The 21203-nt window shown below is 38.4% G+C and overlaps 1 protein-coding gene across 1 annotated transcript in view; it reads left to right on the top strand.

The window, feature by feature from the left end:
* Positions 1-21203, top strand: part of ULK4 (unc-51 like kinase 4) — an 892765-nt gene that overhangs the window by 135201 nt on the left and 736361 nt on the right. Inside the window, exon 16 of the mRNA XM_006868826.1 lies at positions 15655-15762. Coding sequence (XP_006868888.1) covers positions 15655-15762 — 108 coding nt within the window. The remainder of the gene's footprint in view (positions 1-15654; positions 15763-21203) is intronic.

Genomic DNA, 21203 nt, shown 5'->3' with positions numbered 1-21203 from the left:
TTTCATTTTTGACAACCTCTAATTTTTCTAGAGTCATACTTTGTATATTTCATGTTCTGATTATTAATGGACATTTGCAACTGTTTCTTCTCATTTTGATTTTTGCTCCATCAGCAAATGAAGGTCCCAAAAGCTTTATGCCATATACATCATCATGGTCAGCTCTACTTTGAGGAGGCAGCTCTTCCTCAGTCATATTTTGAGTGCTTTCTAATGTGAAGGGCACATATTCTGGCCCTATATCTGATGGTATTCTGATGCTATTCATAATGTTTTCATCTATTCAGCAGTGTACCTGACAATGTTTTCCTGCAATTCTTAAGGCTTTTAGTGAGTAAACATTCAGAATTACTCACCTCTTCCTCTTCATATTCTTAGTCTGGAAGCTCTACTGAAACCTGTCCACTATAGGTGACCCTGCTGGTATTTAAAATCCCAGTCTCATAACTCCCAGCGTCATAGCAACATGCAGGTCACCACAGTACAACAAACTGACAGACGAGTGGTGGATCCTTTCCTTAGTTCCTTTAATTATGGCAGCTGCTATAAAAAAACAGCATGCTATCATTATTACAACTAGGATATTGCTCCAGTTAAGGAGCAGAATACTTTCATTACCATGAGATTCCCTCATATTGCCCTTTTATAGCCAGTACTCTCCTCAACCATGATTCTTTTTCCCTGAGAGCTGCAAATCTGTTCTCCATTCTCAGAATTTTGTCATGACAGGAATGTATACCATGGAATCTTATTCTTGTCTATTCTTTTGGGATTGGCCATTTCCACTCAGAATAATACTGTGGAAATTCATCCAAGTTGTTATGTTTATCACTAGTTTGTTCCTTTTTATTGCTAAGTAGTATCCATGGTATGGATGTACCAAGTTTTTAATCCACTCATTACAAAGCAGACTGGGTTGTTTACATTGTTTTACTAGTACAAATTGTAGTTGTTGTTACGTGCTGTCGAGTCAGTCCCAGTGCTTAGAGACCTTGTATAGGGTTTCTGAGGAGAGGCTCGTGAGTTTGAACCGCCGACCTTGTGGTTCCAACTGACCTTGTGATTTAGTGCTTATCCTAAGGTGATGCAAAGCTGCTGTAAACATTCATGTACAAATTTTTTTGTGTAACTTTTTATTTCTCAGCGGTAGATACTCAAAAATTTAATTACTGGATTGTATGGTAATTATCTACTTGTTTAAGAGTTACCAAACTCTTTTTTGGAATATGCTATTTTACATTTCCACCAGAATTGTTTGAGTAATTTAGTTGCTTTGCATACTTGCCACCATTTATGGCATTCTCACTATTCCTCAATTTCAGCAATTTTGGTAGCTCTTTTGTGATAGCTCATTGTAGTTTAATTTGACTAATAATGTTGACCTTTCCTACTCTACTTTTTTATCATGTGTGTGTGCTATACAGTGAAACGTTGCTTAATGTCTTTTGGTTATTTTCTAGTTGAGTGCTTGTTTTTTAACTATTGAGGGGTGTTTTTTGTTGTTGGTGTCCTGGTGTAGTGAGGTGGGTTAATGCACTGAACTGCAAGGTTGGTTTGAACCACAAGGATGACGGTTCAAGTTCACCAGCCATTTCTTGGAAACCCTATGCAGACTTGCTATGTGTCAGAACCAACTTGAAGGCACTTAAGAACAACAAAACATACTAGGTAATTCCAATTCAATGTTATTCACGTGTACCATCCAGTGAAAGTAATACTGTTTGAAAGTTTAAAAATATTCTAGATATAAGTTGTTGTTTTTTGTCACGTATATGGTTTTCAAATATTTTCTCTCAGTCTGTATCTTGTCTTTTAATTTGTTGCCTGTGACTTTTGGCAAAGGGAGAGTCTGCCCAGTCCAACTCCTTTGACCATTGAAGAAAACATCATGATGAGGAAGATGAAGCATAGTCTTTATTTCAAACAAGGAATTGGTAGGCCTAGGACTTCATATTGAGTTCCCTGAATCCTGGGTTACTTTTATCTTTATACTCTTTCTAAGAAGGAAGTTATGCATATACAAGGATTCCAAGAAAACATTTGCATTTTATGAGCCAATTCACATACCTCAGGGGTATGCTGGTGGTGGTTGGGTAATGTCATGGCCCCTAGGAGTTGTGTTTTTCTGAGATGACATCTCTTAGACACAAATTCTTACACACAAATTCCACATACTATGCTGTGAAGTGATTATAATTGCTTCTTGTTGGTTTTATTTAGTTCTTATCTCAAGCTTACTTCTGTTAACTCCCTGCCCTGAAGGGTGTTTGGCTATTACATATAATACTTAATATAATGTTAAGTATTATATGAAATGCAAGGAAGTAGGCCAAGAGGGGTGGTGGCCTTATAGTCTCCTAACAAGATCTTTTAGGGACCAAAGTTTTAAGTTTTAGTGAAGTCCAATTTTCCCTTTTTTGGATCATGTTTTTTGTGTCCAGTCGAATAATTCTTTACCTACCTAGCCTTAGATCCTGATTTCTCCCATATCTTCTAGAAGTTTTATTGTCTTATGTTTTACATTTAAGTTTCTGATATGTTTTGAGTTTTTATAGATTAGGTTAAGGTTCATTTTTTGTTTTTGTATCTCGATGTACAATTGCTCCAATACAATTTAATGGAAAGGGTAACTTGGCTTGATTGAATTGCTTTTGCACTTTTGTCAAAAACAAGTTTGCCAAAAAGGTGGGAAAATCTCAGATGTGTGCTAGTGGATGAATGGTTAAGCCAATTGTAGTGTTTACCACTAGTTTGTTTTTAAATGCTGTGGAATATTATTCAGCCATAAAAAACAAATGAACTACTACTTTATGATAAATTGTGGATCTGTCCTGAAAACCCTGTTAAGTTACAGAAGTGAAACACAAATTGTATGAGTCCATTTATATGAAATATTCAGAATATGTAAATAGATAATGGTTGCATTCAGGGCTTGGGAGAAAAGGAAAGTCAGGATAAACTGCTTGATATGTATAGGGTTTTATTTTGGAGTAATGAAAAGTCACAGCATTGTGAATATACTAAATTACACTGAATTATTGAAAATATTTAATTTTATGCTATTTGACTTTCACCTCAATAAGTTAAAAAAAATTCACTTGACAAACTTGTGTGGGCCTATGTCTGGTTGTTTTGGTCTCTTCTGTTGGCCTATGTGTCTATCCTATTCCTCTTCTAGCCCTTAACAGTCTTGATAAATGTAGCTACATAGTATGTCTTTAAACCTAACAGACTGATTCTTCCCACTGTACTCTTTTTTAAAAATCTGTTTTACTTATTCTAGTTCCTTTGTCTTGTTATAAAGTGTCATCAATTTTAGAATTATCTATAAACAACAACAACAAAACACCCCTGACCTCTTACCATTGAGTAGATTCTGACCCATTGGGGCTTATGCATTACAGAGTGCTTCAAAGAGTCTTGGTGTAATTATTATGGAAGGAACTCTGGTGGTTCAGTGGTTAAGAGCTTGGCTACTTACTGATAGGGTCGCAGTTTAAACCCACCAGCCACTCTGCAGGAGAAAGAGGTGCCAGATGCTTCAGTAAAGGATTATAACTTTGGAAACTGGAAACGAACACAGGAAATTCTACTTTATCTTCAGGAATCAGCTTGATAGCATAACAGTGGAGTTGTTGTGGTTTTTTTTTAATCATTAAGAAAGTGAATCTCCAGGCCTTTCTATGTCAATATCACTGAGCAACCACAACCTACTTTTCTTTTGCTCCTTTCAGATTTAGTAAATGAGTGCAAGGCTACAGAAAACCTTGCTAGAATTTTGATGGTAATGAAATTAAATTATCTTATCAATTCGGACAGAGTAAACATCTTTTTTTTTTTTTTTTTTAAGGTTTTGATTGCGAATTGAGTGAAAGTTTACAGGGCAGATCATCAGTTATGCATTCAAAAAAATCATATACTTCGTATCATTACAATGATTATAATCCCCTCCATGTACCATCAGTTAACAGTATTTCTCTCTATTCATTTTGGCTCTTTTTTAAAAAAACACCAGATATGTATAATAATTTAAACCTCCAAAGGGCACATTCTGCAAGTCTGCCTCTTGGCCTCCTGCTCTCAGTCCCTCTCTTTCCATGAATCTAGAGTCCTCAGCTGCTCCATCTCTCCATGTCCCCATCTCTGCCTCCATCTCCAGAGTCACGACTTCTTTGGATAGGGTCTCACATTCTGCTTGTGCTCTTCTCCCTTGATGGTCCTAGGGTACTCTGTTTCTGGACTGTAAGATTAACTACTTCCCTGTTTTTGTTACAAAACATCTACCTTTATAATTGTGACAGTTGCAATTAGTCATGATAACGATTACTCACTATTGAATCATAAGAGTCTTATCCCCATCTCTTTTGACCAGATCCATCTAGACAAGATGAAAACTATTCAATGAGGACTTAATCTTCTCCTGCACGTGCTTAAAGTATACTCCCTCTTGAAATCTTGTAAGCCAGTCACTATGTGCCTTTATCGCCCCCTCATTTTCTGTAGTCTAAATTGCCCATCCTTATCTACCCTGTATTCAGAGGGGTTAACATTGATACTTGATGTGAAGACTCCTTCCCTCTCTGTTGCTATTTTGAACTACTAGATCCATGAGTGTAGGTCAAGTTCATCAACCTGTAGCAGTTTACTCTCATTTCCTTTGTCAAAAAAAAAATAAAAAATAAAAAATAAATTTTTAATAATCTTCCTCTCTAGTCGAGTTCTGATTATCACCCCATTGAGGCTAGGTCAAATGGGTACTGTTTGCAAGTTTGGGTGCTCTTGTGCGTGTCCCCTCACTTCATATCAGCTGGATGCTTTACTCTCAGCTCTAGCCCTTTGTGGTTATGACCTTGTCCATGGGCTCAGGAGTCTCCAGGTCTCACCACACTTTGGACCAAACAGCCCTTCCTCTTCTCTCTCTCATCTGCAGATCAAGGAGAGTTTATAGAACATGGTTGAACTCAGCCCATTTCTTCATTGCTCCCTTTCCTCCTCTTCCATTCACCAGAAGACCAGTGTGGTCATCAGCAAGCTTACATGCCCACTCACATATTCCAGTTTGAGTTTCAATCTTAGAGGGGGGTTTGTCATGAAGGGACTTGATTGCTTGCCTTGATGGCTTCCCGGTAAACAACTTGCTTGTTTTTGTAGTAGCCAGTCATACTGCCATTTTTGTTTTGGGTGTTTCCTGCTGATCTTTCTTTGAAGATGTATCGTCTGTTGCTCTAGCTGTTCCAGGCTGGTCTGCTTGTACTTCCTAGTGGGAATGTCCCACCTCAGAAACTTCTGGATGGGGCTCAGGAATTTTAATGGGAATGAAATTAAACTTGTCTTATCAATTTGTAGAGAGTTAGCATCTTTACTATGTCAACTCTTTTAGTCCATGAACATGGTATGTCTCTATTTAGATCCTATTGATTTTTTTCATCAGAATTATATAATTTTCAGCATTTCAAGTAATATATACTTTTTCTTAGGTTTACACCCAAGTACTGCATTTATTTTGTATAACTATACAAATATAATAAGTGGTATTGTATTTTAATTTTGTGTGTCCATCCATGTGCTAATTGCTAGTAAATAGAAATATCCTATGAACTTGCTGAACATACTTATTTTAAGGGTTTTTTTGTGATTTAATTGTGATATAGTCATGTCATCGGTAAAGAGAGACAGTTTTCTTTCTTTTTGATCAGCATGCTTTTTCTTTTCTTGACTTATTTTACTGATTTAAACTTTTAGCACTATGTTGAGTAACCAGAGTCAAAATTCTTGCATTATTCCTTACCTGAGGGAAAATACACCAACTCCTAATTTATCAACTATCTTGTTATCTGAAATTTAAAATTTATTAAAGTATATAAAAATCCATGTTACTATTCTATGTAGTAATAATGTATACCTGGCAGTAGCGGATGCCACAGTCTTTTTTTTTTAATGTTTTATTGTGAATTATTTGATAGTTTACATGGGATCACATTAGCTTTACATTCATCCTATCATATGTCATTTCATTCCCATGACTACAATCCCCTCCATGCATCATCAAACAACCAAAGGCTATACCCGCAAGTCTGTCCCTCGGTCATCAGCACACAGCACCTCTCCCTCTCTGAGTCTAGAGTCCCCAGCCACTCCATCTCTCCACATCATCATCTCTGCCTCCATCTCTGGCATCATTGTTTCTCTGGGTAGGGTCTCGCACTCTGCTCTTCTCCCTTGATGGTCCCCGGGTCCTCCACTCCTGGACTGCAAAGTCAATCACTCACCTCCTTTTGCTACAAAATGTCTACCTTTCCATTTCCAACCCTCACAATCAGTCCTGATAACAATTATTCACTATTGTATCACAAGAGACCTAGCCGCATCTCCTTTCATCAGCCCTGCCCAGACAGATTGGCTTCTATTCTGTAGAGATTCTACCTTCCTCCACGCCCTCCAGATCTAGGTTCCCTCTTGAAAGCTTGTAAGCCAGTCACTTATTGCCTTTGTAGCCTTGCCCCCCTTCCCCCTCCCCCAATTTGGGGTAGCCAATGTCCAAGTTGCCTATCCCTGTCTACCCTGTGTACCAAGGGGGTGGGAATGATCCTTGCTGTTATGATTTGTTCCCGTTTTTGAGCTACTGCATCCATAAGTGTAGGTCAAGCTCACCAAATTGTATCAGATTACTCTTTTTTTCCCCCTCTTTCTTCTTCTAGTTGAGGTCTGATCATCCAGCCATTGAAGCTACGTCAAGTGGGTATTATCTACAAGTGTGGGTGTTCTTGTGCATATGCCCTCTCTTCTTACCATCTGGATGCTTCACTCTCCACTCTAGTCCTCTGTGGCTATGTCACTGTCTCTGGGCACAGGAGTCCACAGGACTTGCCATACTGCTGACCAACCAGGTCTCTACCTGTGTTCACAGGAGTCCATTAAATGTGGTCAGACTTAACTCACACCTTCATTGCAGTTTTACCCTCACTTCAACTTACTAGTGACCCCAGTCAGACTACTCAGTGACCCCAGTCAGACTACTCGTGTATTGCCCTTGAGTCTTAGTCTAGGAAGGGGGTTTGCCTTGAGGGGATCCGACGACTTGCCTTGATGTCTGCTGGGTGAGCAACTTGCTTGTTCTTATAGTAGTCAGTCAGATTGCTGTTAGTGTTTTTTTATTTTTCCTGTCAATCTTTCTTTCAAGAAGTACCTTCCATTTTTCTAGCCACTCCAGGCTGGTTTGCTTGTCCTTTCAAGTGGAGATTTCCCACCTCAGAAGATTCTGGATGGGTTTCTGAATTCCACCTATGGTCTTATATAATGCATAGGCTCCACAGGAAGCCTCCTTCACTGGGCAAGTTGTAGTCCAATTTTAGGTATTCCAATCAGTTATAGGATGCCACAGCTTTAATTGGACTTTTTTTTTTTTTTTGAGTCACTGTTATGAGGCACAGACAAGTGTATTACTGAGAAATTTTTTTTGCAGGTGTCATTGATTATAGAGATGTATTTAAGCACATTTTGTGAGGAATAAACTTGTGTTATATAGATGTAGAGCCCCAGAGCAGTATTTTCTGACTTTTTACATATTGCTAAATTTTATTTGGTAATTTTTTAAAAGAATGTTTTATGTCTATAATCATCAGGCTAACATGAATATGTACATAGTTTTCATTGTAATTTTTAAAGAGTTTTCTTTGTCTGATTTTGATATTAGAATAATCCTGGCTTCATGAAATGATTTGTGAATTGTCTGTATCTTCTCTAAGAGATTGTGTTGCATTGGTGTTATGTCATATGTAAAATGTTTAATAGAATTCTCCAACAAAACCATGTGGAGCTGGAGATTTCTTTTTTTAGTTTTTAATTTTACTTGTTCCTGTTGAGACTATACACAGCAGGATATACACCAATTCAACACTTTCTGCCAGTACGGCTTAGTGACACTGATTATATCCTTTGGGTTGTGCAACCATTCATCCACTCCTGAGAATTTCTTTTTAATGAGATTTAATTACAAATTCAGTATTCTTAATGTTATAGGAAGGTTCAAATTATTTGATATTGAGTGAATTGTGGTAGTTTATATTTTTCAAGGAGCTGTACATTTTGTCTAACTTGTCAAATTTATATGCATAGAGTTGCTCATGATATTCCCTTAGTATGTGGATATATGTTTAATTTCTGACTAGTCATTTTATTAATGAGGGAAGGGTGTTGACGTTTTCAGTTCTAATTATGGATTTGGCCACTTCTCCTTTCAGTTCTATTACTTTTTGCTTTACATATTATGCAGTTCTTCTGTTTGATGCTTACATATTTGGAAGTAGTAAGTTAGGATTTGCAAGCAGATTGATTCCTTTTTTTAAAAGTCACATAATGTACCTCTCTGTTTCTGGCACTGTTCTTTGCCATGAAGTGTACTTCATCTTATAGTATTTTAGCTATTCCTGCTTTTTATTTGCTTATACACACTTGATCATAGGATTGGTTTGAACTGCAAGGTTGGTGGTTCAAACTCACCAGCCTGTCCTCAGAAACCCTATACAGGGTCACTATGAGTTAGAACTGACTCAATGGCACATAACAACAACAGGAATCCTGGTGTGACCCTGAAGGATAATGCACTGGACCACAAGGTCAGTTTGAACCACAACATCAGGGTTTCAAACTCATTGACTCCTCCTTGGAAATCTTATGCAGGGTCCTAATGAGTTGGAACCTACTTGATTGGTGGCACTGAACTGCGGCAACATGTACTTCCATGATCCTTTCCCATTGTATTTGCTTTCAATCTTTCTGTATCACTATATTTGATGTAAGCTTCTTATAGACTGCATGTAGTTATAATTTTTAAATCGACTTTGCTAGTCTTTGTCTTTAATAGTTGTATTTGGATTATTTACATTTAATGTAATTCTTGCAATGTTTCATCTTAACTGTGCCATTTTATTTTTGTTCTCTCTTTTTTCAGTTTTCTGTTTTTTTCCCCCTCCTGTATTCTATGGGTTATTTGAACATTTTTTAGAATCCCGTTTTCATTTTTCTATAGTGTTTTTTAGTGAGGAGCCCTTGTGGTACGGTGGGTTAGGTGTTATACTGTTAACCGAAAGGTTGACAGTGTGAACCCCCCACTGCTGTGTGACAGACAGGTAAGACTGTCTACTCCTGTAGAGATTTATAGTCTCAGAAACTCTCTGGGGCAGTTCTACTGTGCTGTGTGGTGCTTCTCTAGGTCAGAACTGACTCACTGGCAGTGAGTTTTTTTAGTATAATCTCTTTGTATAAAATTTTTAATGGTTGCTCTGTTGTTAAGTGCTTTGGAGTTGGTTTTGAGTCATAGTGACCCGATATACGGTTTCCCAGGGGCGTCTGGTGGGTTTGAACCACTGACCTTTTGGTTAGCAATCCACTCTTCATCCTACAGTGCAATTATGGTTGCTCTTAGATAGAGCATCACATATGCACATAATTTATCACAGTGGTGCTGTGGGTTAATAGTGCTGGACTGCAAGGTCAGTTTGAATCACATGGTTGGCGGTTCAAACCCACCAGCCGCTCCTTGGAAGCCCTACTCAGGATCACTATTGCACTTACCAAAGACAATAACGATAGAAACTTTGGAGTCCTGGTGTGGCACTGCAGGATTATGCAGGGTCACTATGAGTTGGAACTGACTTGATAACACTTAACAATAACAACAATTAAAACGTTACCTCCCTTTACTTCCCTGTGTTGTTTTTAGTTGATTCTGACTCATTAGAATCCCATGTGTGTAGAATAGAGTGCTGTGGGTTAATAGAGCAGAGTGTAAAACCATTTGAACTACAAGGTCGGTGGTTCAAGCTCACCAACTGCTCCTCAGAAACACTATACAGGGTTGTTGTGGGTTGGAACCAACTCGATGGCACTTAACAACAACAACAAATTTTTGCAAGCAGATCAATTCTGCTTTTTGAGACATATCTGGGTGGGCTTCAGCCACTAGCCTTTCAGTTAGTAGTCCAGAGTTTAACCATTTGTGCCCCCTTGGAACTGCTTCATCCTCTTACCCTGTCCTAATTATAATTTTCTTAAATATGTTGTCTACATACATTTAGAATCATAACACACAGTGATACAATTTTTTTTTCAATCATCAAACTTACTTTAGAAAACTAAAGAGGGAAAAGAAAGTGTACTTTGCTGCTGTGAGATTTGTCACATCGGTTCTAACTCATAGTGACCCTATGCACAACAGAACAAAACACTGCCCAGTTCTGCACCATCCTCACAATTGTTACATCGGAGCCCATTGTAGCTGCCACGGTGTCAGTCCATCTCAGTGGGATAGTCCTATTTTTCATTGACCCTTCATCTTACCAAGCCTGGTGTACTTATCCAGGGAGTGGTTTTACCTGACGGCGTATCCAGAGTAAGAGAGATGAATCTTGCCATCCTCTCTTATAAGGACCTATCTGGCTGCAGTTCTTCTAAAATAGGTTTGTTCCTTCTTCTGACAGTCCTGGCATTTTCAATACCAGAATTCAAATGCATGAATTCGTCTGTGCTCTTCTTTATTCGTTGTCTAGCCTCCACATGCATGTGAGGAGATTGAAAATGTGGCCTGTGCCATATGTACCTTAGTCCTTAAAGTGACATCTTTGCTCTTTTGTGCTTTTTTTAGCATCTCACTGTGGTTTTGATTTGGGAGTCCTGGTGTGGCGCTATTGGCCAACGCGTCAGATTGCAAAGTCGTTTGAACTGCAAGGTCTGTAGTTCATGTTTATCACCTGCTCCTTGGAAACCCAATACAGGGTCGCTATGGGTCGGAATCGACTCGACAGCACGTAACAACAACAACAACGACTAATGGAAGGAGCTCTGGTAGCGAAGTGGTTACAAATCGGGCTGCTAATCTCACGGTCAGCAGTTCGAAACTACCAGCAGGTCCACAGGAGAAACATGAGGCTTTCTGCTCCCATAAAGATTTACAGCCTCAGAAACCTTATACAGGGTCACTATGAGTTGGAATCGATGCCACAGCACATAACCACCACCACCAGTAACTGTTAGTTTAGTTGTGAGGATTTTAGTTTTCTTCATATTTAGGCACAATCCGCACGAAATGTTGTAGTCTTTGACCTTCATCAAAAGTACTTAAAGTCATCTTTGTTTTTGTTAAGCAAGGTTGTGTCATCTGCATATTGTACATTATTTAATGAATCTTTCTGCTTTCCTGATTCTCCATTCTCTTCTTATTGTCCAGCTTTACAGATTATTTGTTCAGCATACAAATGGAATAAATGAAGGATATAATGCAGCCATTCACACATATTCACTTTTTTTCTTTGAACCTAGATTTCTGCTTCGTTTTTATTTATTTATTTTTAATACATTTATTTTTTTAATAAATTTTAAATTTATTGTGAATTGAGTGATAGTTTACATGGGAGAGCATCAGCTTTACATTCATCCTATCATATTTCATTTCATTGCAATGATTACATCCCCTTCATGCATCATCAAACAATCAAAGAGTACACCACATAAGCCTTCCCCTTGGTCTTCAGCACACAGCTCCTTTCCCTTCCTGTGTCCAGAGTCCCCAGCCGCTCCATCTCTGCACGTTATCATCTCTGCCTCCATCTCTGGTGTCACTATTTCTCTGCGTAGGGACCTGCACTCCGTTCTTCTCCCCTGATGGTCCCAGGGTCCTCCGCTCCTGGACTGCAAAATCAACTACTCATCTCCTTTTGTTACAAAATGTCTACCTTTACATTTCCAACTCTCACAGTCAGTCGTGATAGCAATTATTCACTATTAAACCACAAGAGTCTTATCCCCATCTCCTTTTATCAGCCCTATCCAGACAGGTTGGAAACCACTCAGTGGAGAGTCTACCTTCCTCCTCACCCTCTGGAATTAGGCTCCCTCTTGAAAGCTTATAAGCCAGTCACTTTGTGCCTTTGTGACCCCACCCCCAACCCATTTTGGGTAGCCAATGTCGAATTTGCCTATCCCTGTCATCCCTGTGTACCGAGGGGTGAGTGGATGGGAATGATCCTCACTGTGAAAATTTGTTCCCTCTTTTGAGGTACTACATCCATAAGTATAGGTCACATTCATCAAATCATAGCAGATTACTTTTTTTTCCTCATCTTTCTTCTTCTAGTCAAGTTCTGATCATCCAGCCATTGAAGCCAGGTCAAGTGGATACTATCTGCAACAGTGGGTGTTCTTGTGCATCTCCCCTCACTTCATATCCTCTGGATGCTTCACTCTCCACTCTACTCCTCTGTGGCCATGTCCCTGTCCCTAGGCCCAGGAATCTCCAGGTCTCACCATACTGCTGGCCAACCAGGTCTCAACCCAGGTTGACAGGAGTCTATTGAATGTGGTTGGGCTTAGCTCACAACTTCATTGCTGTTTTACCCCTCACTTCCCCTTATTGGTAGACCAGCGTGGTCACCAGCAAGCTCACATGCCTGCTCGTGTACTCCCCTTGAGTCTCAGTCTTGGAAGGGAGTTTGCCCTGAGGGGACTTGACTGCTTGCCATGATGGCTCCTGTGCAAACGACTTGCTTGTTCTTGAAGTAGTCAGTCAGACTGCCATTATTGTTTTGAATTTTTCCTGTTGGTCTTTCTTTCAAGAAGCATCTTCTGTTCTTCTAGCTGCTACAGGCTGGTCTACTTGTCCTTTCAAGTGGAAATTTCCCACCTCAGAAGATTCTGGATGGGGTTCAGGATTCCACCTATGGTTTTATGTAATGCAAAGGCTCCGCAGGAAGCCTCCTTCACTGGGCATGTTGTAGCCCCATTTTAGATATTCTGATCAGTTACAGACTGAAGACAGACTTACATGCTTTCTATGGTGCTGTTTCTGGCTCTTCCTTTCTCTCTGCCTCAAGTGTCTACTCTACAACAGTAGGCAAGAGAAACCAAGATTCATAGGACAGCCAGGCACCTTAACGTTGTTTCCCTCTTTTACCCCTTCAAACCATGCCTCAATCCCTGTGTCCCGGAGCCCTGTTGTTCCAAGGTTGAGCATATATCGTTATTCACCTCTGTCTCACTTAGCTCATGCAACCCTGCCTAAATGTTCTCCCATCCACCTTGTTCTTCCATTCCCCTCCCCCTTCATGTGTATTGTCCCACTCCCCCCAGCACCCAAAATATCCTGTGTCTATTCTCTATCCTGTGCTCGACCATCCTTTCCCTCCCCTTCACCCCACCCCCTAGAACCTGGTAACCAACAAAGGAAAAAAAAATTTTTTTCCCTTTTAGTATGAGTACTTTTTCTTCAGCTTTTACAATAATGGTCTTATGCAGTATTTCTCCTTTTGTGACTAACTAATTTCACTCAACATAATGCCCTCAAGGTTCATCCATGTTATGTGGTGGCTTGCAGCTTCCTTGTTATGCTTCAAGGTGGCATAATATTCCATTGTGTGTGTATGTACCACAGTTTGTTTATCCATTCTTCCATTGATGGACATTTAGGTTGTGTCCATATTTTTGCTATTGTAAATAGTGCTGCTATGAACATTGATGTGCATATATCTACTCATGTTATGGCTCGTATTTCTTGTGGATAAATACCAAGTAGAGGAATTGCTGTCACAGTATGAAGTAGTTAATGAAATTAGGAGAAAGGTGAACATCATAGGCATGTACTCATACTCTATTTCTTTATCAAAGTTTTATTATTTGATTTGTTGGTTAAGCCTATGAAATTGCTGTTTTTGTAGGTGAAAAGTGACAATGTTTGCAATTTTAGATGGGTTAGTGTAGTGCTAGTGGATTATCAGTAAGTTCAAAGTCAAAAGGAAGATTGTATTGTAGACAGCTGACTCTTGAACAACATGGGGCTATGGGAGTTGACCTTCCTGTGCAGTTGAAAATTTGTGGGTTACTTTTCACTCCCACAAAAGGTAACTACTAATAGTCTACTTTTGCTGGGAAATCTTCCCAAGAACATAAACAGTCAATTAGCACATTCTGTTATATGTATTATATACTATACCAGCAAAAGTTGCATTTTCATTATACAATAGAAAGGTATTTTGCAAAAAGTGCAACGTTTTCACCTGCTGCTGTAGCTTTAGCTACCACTTTGTAAATTTCCTTTTCTTTTTTAAACAATGGTCCTTATGGTAGATTCATGTATTCTGAAATGAGTATATGGGTTTGGGTAACAGCTTAGGACTTCAATCTACGGTACTTATCAAACAATTCAACAGTTCATTGTAATGCCGTGACTGTTCTCTGCTTCTTGGGAGCACTTCCAGCATCACTAGTGGCACTTTGTATGCGTCCCATGGTGTTACTCAGTGTTTACATGTGAGAACCACAAGAGATCATTTTTTACTGTGAAACAAAATTTACTGGAGAGATGAACTGCTCACATGGCGATGATCATTGTCACACAGCATTTAAAAAAATCTATGCATAAATGGGTACATGCAGTTCAAACCTTTGTTGTTCAGGGGTCACCTGTGTAGAAAAAGCTCCCTACTTTAAAGGTTCATAGGATAGTGCACAATTTCTTTTTCTCCTCTAGTGCTTTATGTATAATATTAACTGTGAGATAGAGCCCAGGTGTGGCTTTGTAAGGTAAGCACTGGCCTACTAACAGCAAGGGCGGCAGGTCAAACCCACAAGACCTTCTTAGAAACCCTACGAGTTAGAACTGACTTGATGGCACACAGTAGTGGAAGTTACACAGTGTGGCATTTTTATGCAGTGCAATAAAAAGGAACAAACTGTTGATGCATGCAACAAGATGAATAAATCTCAAACTCAATATCTTAATTGAAGGAAACCAAGCAAAATGGAGTACATACTGTATAAAGCATGGTGTCGAATCTCCCAGGCTCACTTCAGGAGTGAGGTGGATAATCACCAACAGCATCAACCCAACGTTGATCCCCATGAGATGAAGACCAGATATAACCTCCAGCCTCCAATCTTTTTTTGTTGTTGTCAATTCTGATGCCAGCTGCCCCTCCCATAATGCTCTGTACTACTCTGTTGGCTTTGATATTCCTTGCAAGTTTCTTGTCTTTAAAGGTAGGGCAACGTTTGCATCACAGGATCAGTGATGGTAATGAAAGTGATTTGTAAAATGAGAAGTACTAAATGTGTAATGAATAAGACCCCCAAAGAGATGGCTTGAATACAACAATTGTGAGGATGGCACACAACAGGCATTGTTTTGTTCTGTTGTACATGGGGTTGCTGTGAGTCACTGCTCACTCAGTGGCACTTACAACAACAATACGTAGACAAGTTTTTTTTCACCATGAGAATTTGTGACTTGCATATTTGATTTCCTATTTCTAATCTTTCCACTTTGATATAAGAAAGTTACTATTTTTTTCTTTAGGAGTAAGGTCCTTATTTGGAAATAATTTGAAAACTAGTTCTTAAAAGTGGAAGATGAGTTTTGTAGGTAGTGGTGGTGGTGGTGGTGTTCTCCCATGGAGTCACTCCCAACCATAACGTTACATAGGGTTTCTGAGGCTATGAATGTTTACGGGAGCAGAAAGCCTCATTTTTCTTCTGTGTAACAGCTAGCAAGTTGGAACTGCTGACCTTGAGGTTGGCAGCCTGACTCATACGTAACCATTGCGCTACCAGAGCTCCTGTAACAATTGAGATAAATGCATGAAGTAATTGTCTTCTTTCTCTTTTCAGGCAATTACTGTCTTAACTGAATTAATTAGGGAAAACTTCAGGAACAGCAAATTAAAGCAGTGCCTTTTACCAACCCTTGGGGAGCTGATCTATCTTGTAGCCACCCAGGTAAGACTGTTTGATGAACTCTGGTGCTGTGTGACATGTTCTGACATAACCTGACTGACAAGTATTAATGTCCTATAAAGTTTTTTGCCTCTGTCCCTCAGAGCATGCCTAAGAACTTAGGAGAAAGTTAACCTCTCGGGGGGAGAGTCAATCAGTGTCTCTCCTACTTTCTCTCTCTGTGTCACTCTGTCCATCTTTCTTCCTCTGTCCCTTATTCCCTCCCTCCTAGTGCCTCATGTTCGTTAAGGTATAGGAAATTATCAGTACTTATTTTAAAACCAATGAACAAAAATGGCCTCAAAGTACCACCTAAGTTGCTACCATCTTTGATTCCTTCAAACAAGAGAAAGCCATTGGTTCTCTCAGTATAACAGTTTCCTATCAATAATGTGAAATTTCATGCCAATGTATCTTTAAATGTGACTATGAGAATTTGTGATTCGAATATTTGATTTCTTATTTCTAAAGTAACAGTATGGAAGTTACACTTGAATTCAATAGGGAAAAGCTAAGCTTTTCATTAAATGTGTTTTGAAAGAATACTATTAGAATAAATAATGATAAATGATGGGATATTTATCTGATGCCATACTTTAGGAGAATTTAAAAATCAGTACTGATAATGTGCTAGACTGCAAAGTCAGTTTGAACCTCAAGGTCGGCAGTTCAAGCTCACTAACTGCTCCTCAAAAACCCTATACAGGGTCACTGTGGGTCAGAACCCACTCAACAACCTTTAACAACAACAACTGATCATTTATAAGTTAATCAGATGTTTTCTTGTTGAATCTAAGTTTTCAATTCTAGAACTTGTTTGAATGCTGTATGGCCTCAATATTCTTAATATCTAAATTAAACTAACTTTGTGGCCAATATCATTGTAAGGCAACTACCATAATTGTTATTAAGCATAAGTATTTTAAATAATAATAGCTTCATAGTTAACATTGATGACTGATACAGCAAATTTCTCCTCCTCCTCTTCTTCTTCAAATATGCCTTGGCTATTTGTGACTAATCTTATGTCAGAATAAATTTTAGAGTCAGCGTATGCAGTTTGCAAAATACCCTGCTTTAAAAATATTTTTTTAACTTCATTTACTATGCATTTCAATTTGGGAACAACTGATGTTTGTATAATATTGAGCCTTGTAATACTTATTGGAATTGTTCTAAATGTGTATATCAATTGGGAAAGCATTGATATCTTTTTAATTAGGTTCTCCCATGAATGAAAAATGGTGTTATCCTCTATATTGTTTTACATGTGCTTTTAAGTCATTTTATTTATAAAATTCTTGTACATTTATCTTGGGTTGGATTTATTTTTTGGTAATTTTATATTTTGAAGCAATAATACATTCATTCACTAGGCTAGAAAGCTAGGAAATAAACAAAAATATATAGGGAAGTCTCTTTCCTATTTTTGTCCAACATCTGCTTACTTTTCTCCATAAATAACCACTTTAATTTCTTTTTTACTTATATATTATAGTTTTATATATACATATAAATATATAGCAATATAGATTCCTATTTTGTCTAATTTTATTCAACAGGTTACAACTTATTTTTCCTCACTTAATAGTGTAACTTGGTGTTTCTTAACCAGTCCATGTAGCTTCTACCGCCTCCATTCTTCCCTCCTCCTTTTCCTTTCCTTTTTATGTAATGGAGCATTCGTTTGTGTGATGTACATTGTATACCATGTTTTGAGAAAGTTAGTTTTCTTGTAGTTCCTTGGAGGTAAGATTGTTGGAAAATTGATTTCTTCTATACCTTTTCCCTGGGTCCTCCCCTCAAGACCTCAGCATCAAGATTTGTTGTAGGAGAGAAAAGAGGCACCATCTTCATATACATATTATGGTGACTCTTTATTAAGTCTTCAACAGGAGTAAAAACAAAACAACACAGATTACTCAGTGAGGGCAATTGCCCTTATGCTGCCTTGATGAATTTCCAAAGTTCTACTTCTGTGTGGTGGAGCACAGAGAACAAAGGAATCTCCTCCCACAACCATGCCTGATGGCCTCAATGTGTCACATATGCCTGCCTGGGGCTACAGAAGCAGGGAGGGGACTGTTGCAGCTAGGACAGCTTATAGACTGTCTTTTTACTCTTGGGGTGTGACATCACATCCAGTCCTCAGATGGCATGTCTAGCATTGCTCCTACAACAAACTTTCTGTTCTTCCTGTGATGCCTGAAGGAAGCAGCCCAAAAACTTACTTTCAAATACACTCTGTTTCCAGTTATGGCAGTTCAGACATCCTCCAGAGGTGCAGGAAGTGATGAAAAAAAATTGACATCTGAACACTTAAACCGACATCTTAAACCGACGTACATAAGATGGAACTAAGTTCTGCTTGACTGAAGTCATTTGCAGGCCAAAAGCCTTCATGTTTTAACTCTAAAATAAAGCAGGCCCTCAAGATGAAACCAAGGTCCTTCTACCTTTCTGTGCTCACATATATATATTTAAGTTTATGTCTCTATGCATGTATATTATATATATATACACATGTATGTATATGGTGGTGGTGGTGGTGATGGTGTGCCGTGGAGTCAGTTCTGACTCATAGTGACCCTATACAGGGTTTCTGAGGCTGTAAATCTTTATGGGAGCAGAAAGCCTCATCTTTCTTCCATGGAACAGCTGGTAGTTTTGAACTGATGACCTTGAGATTAGCAGCCCAATTGGTAACCACTATGCTACCAGAGCTCCTTATGTATGTATATATAAAGTTTAAATATACATATTTAAGCTTTTCATTGTGAATGGAGTGAAGATTTACTGAGCAAATCATCAGTTTTACATTCAACAAGTCACATACTTTGCTTAATTACAGTGATTGCAATACCCTCCATGTGCCATCAGTTGACAACTGCATTTATCTCTATTAACTTTAACTGTTGCGTTCCTCCCTGTGTCTCCTGCTAGGTCTGCTAACCTCTGCCTTTTTGTATATTGCCTGTCCTGTCTTTCACGTTATTGTTTTTAGCCTCTAACCTGTGAATAATTTTCCTTCCTTCCTACCCCCTGTAATCAATCATAGATTCTTTCTCTGATTAAAAGAACATTTTAACTGTTTGCAACATTAGTTTCAATAATATTTGCCCTTTGGTGAGTAATTCCACTCAGCATAATGTTCTCCAGGTTCATCCATGTTGTGAGGTGTTTCACATTGTGCAGTATTCCATCGTGTGTATGTACCAAAGTTTGTTTAACCAGGCTGTCTCCTGAATGTCTATCGTTTTCTGCAGACCTTGTAATTAAGGATCTTGTTGTCTTACCCATTCTGCTCTCACTGTTGCTTGACTGATGCATTTAATCCATTTATATTCAGCATAATTATACGAAGGTATGAATTGATTGCTATCGGTTTGCTGTGTTTTTGTGTGTGTGTACTTCTTAGTTCAACATTTCCTGCATTAATTTCATTTTACTTGTGGGTTTTCTTTGCATTTTCAATTCTGTTGTGTTGTTGTTGTTATTAAGTACCGTGGAGTTGGTTCCGATTCATAGTGACCCTGCACAGGGTTTCTTAGGCTGTAAATGTTTACAGGAGCAGAAAGCCTCATCTTTCTCCTGCGGAATGGCTGGTAGTTTCGAACTGCTGACGTTGAGGTTAGCAGCCCAATTCATAACCACTGTTGTGTTAATGTTTATTAAATCTTTCTGATTTCCCCCTTTAAAAATTTTGATGTGCAGGTGTATTAATTTTCAGGGTAAATAATAGGTTACCCTGTAATTTATTAAATTCTTTGCCTAATTTTTTTTTTTTTCTCTTGTGTGTGGTTTTTTTTTTTTTTAACTGTTTATTATGAATTGAGTTCAGTTTTACAGACAACATCATCAGATTTACATTTAACAAATTATACATTTTGTTTCATTTCAATGATTGCAATCTCCTCTGTGCAACAACAGTTATCCTATTTCCTCCCTGTGGTTCCCCATTAACATCTTATATCACAAATGAACAAAGCAAAAAAGTGTTTGATGTACACATACAAAATAAAATATATATAAGAATTCAGCCTCTTCAAAGCCTTAAAGCAGTTGGGTCTTTGGAAATTTTATGCTTTGAAAGTGAAGTTATACTTACAATTAAGCTATTTTACCTATGTGTCCCAGAGAATAAAATTTCACCATTAAGATAATTAAAAACAAAACAAATATATACATATATTACATTTAAATGTCCAAAGGGCCCATTCTGCAAGTCACCCTCCTACCTGCAGGTACACAGCCATACTCAGTCCGTGGGCCTATTGCCGAAGCTGCTCTGGCTCTCCATGCCACCGCCTTTGCCACTATCTCTGCTGTTGCTGGTTTTCTAGGTAGGGCTATCACACTCCACTCATGTTCTTTCTTTTTGATAGTCCTGGGATAATTTTTTCTTGATAGGAAAGATTAAATATTCCCTGTTTTTAGTTACAGATCTTCTACAACCAGAGTTGTGACAATCACAATTAATCCTGCTAACTCACAGTTGAATCATAAAATCCTATCATCATCATCTTCCATCCGCTTTTACCAGATCCAGCTGGAAAAGAGGAAGCCTCATTCTGAAACTAAGCCCACTCATGAAAGCTTGTAATCCAGTCACTTCATGCCTTTATAGCACCCCCATTTTTGATAGCCAAAATGTCTAATTTGCCTGTCTTTATTTTTTTGCTTATTTTAAACAACCTATTTTATCTTGAAATCTACTTGACTTCCTTGCCCTTTATAAGTTCTGTATCTACACTATTCCCTCTTGTTACCTTGTAGTTGACTTCATTATAAATTGATGTCTCTCATTCCCTATTTTTAGTCTTGTAGGTTTGTTTTACTCTGATTACTTCTACATCTGGATTGAGTTCTGGGTGGTGTTGTCACGTGTGTTAATCTCAGGTTTTTGTTTACAATTGTTGCTTCTCAGTTCAAAGAGCACCTTTTAGAACTTTTTGTAAAGTTGGCCTGTTCATTACAAAATCCTTTCATTTTTGTTGATCAGGAAACATCCTAATTTTACCATTGTGTTTGACAGACAGCTTTGTTGTGTATATATATGATTGTTGGTTGGCCATTTTTTTCTTTCAGAGTTTTGTATATGCCCTAGCCCATTGCCTTCTTGCTGTATGGTTTCTGCTGAGAAATCAGAGGTTAGTCTTACTGGTTCTCCTTTGTAGGTAATTTTTTTTTTTCCTGAGCTGCTCTTAGGATTCATTCCTTATCTTGGTTTTGGATTTGATTGACATACTTTGGTGATTTTCTTTTGGGATCAGTCCTGTTTGGGGTTTGTTCAGCCTTGTGTATGCTTGTCTTTTCTTCTTTTATAATGCTAGGGAATTTTTCTTCCAACAACTTCTGAACAGAGTTCTCTGTACTTTTTATTGCCTTCTTCTGTTCTGGAATTCTGATCCTTCATAAGCTCTTCTCCTTCACGGTGTCCACAT

This window comes from Chrysochloris asiatica, unplaced genomic scaffold (assembly GCF_000296735.1).
Source record: "Chrysochloris asiatica unplaced genomic scaffold, ChrAsi1.0 scaffold00124, whole genome shotgun sequence".
NCBI classification, from domain to species: domain Eukaryota; kingdom Metazoa; phylum Chordata; class Mammalia; order Afrosoricida; family Chrysochloridae; genus Chrysochloris; species Chrysochloris asiatica.
This window is presented reverse-complemented; position numbering and strand designations above follow the sequence as displayed.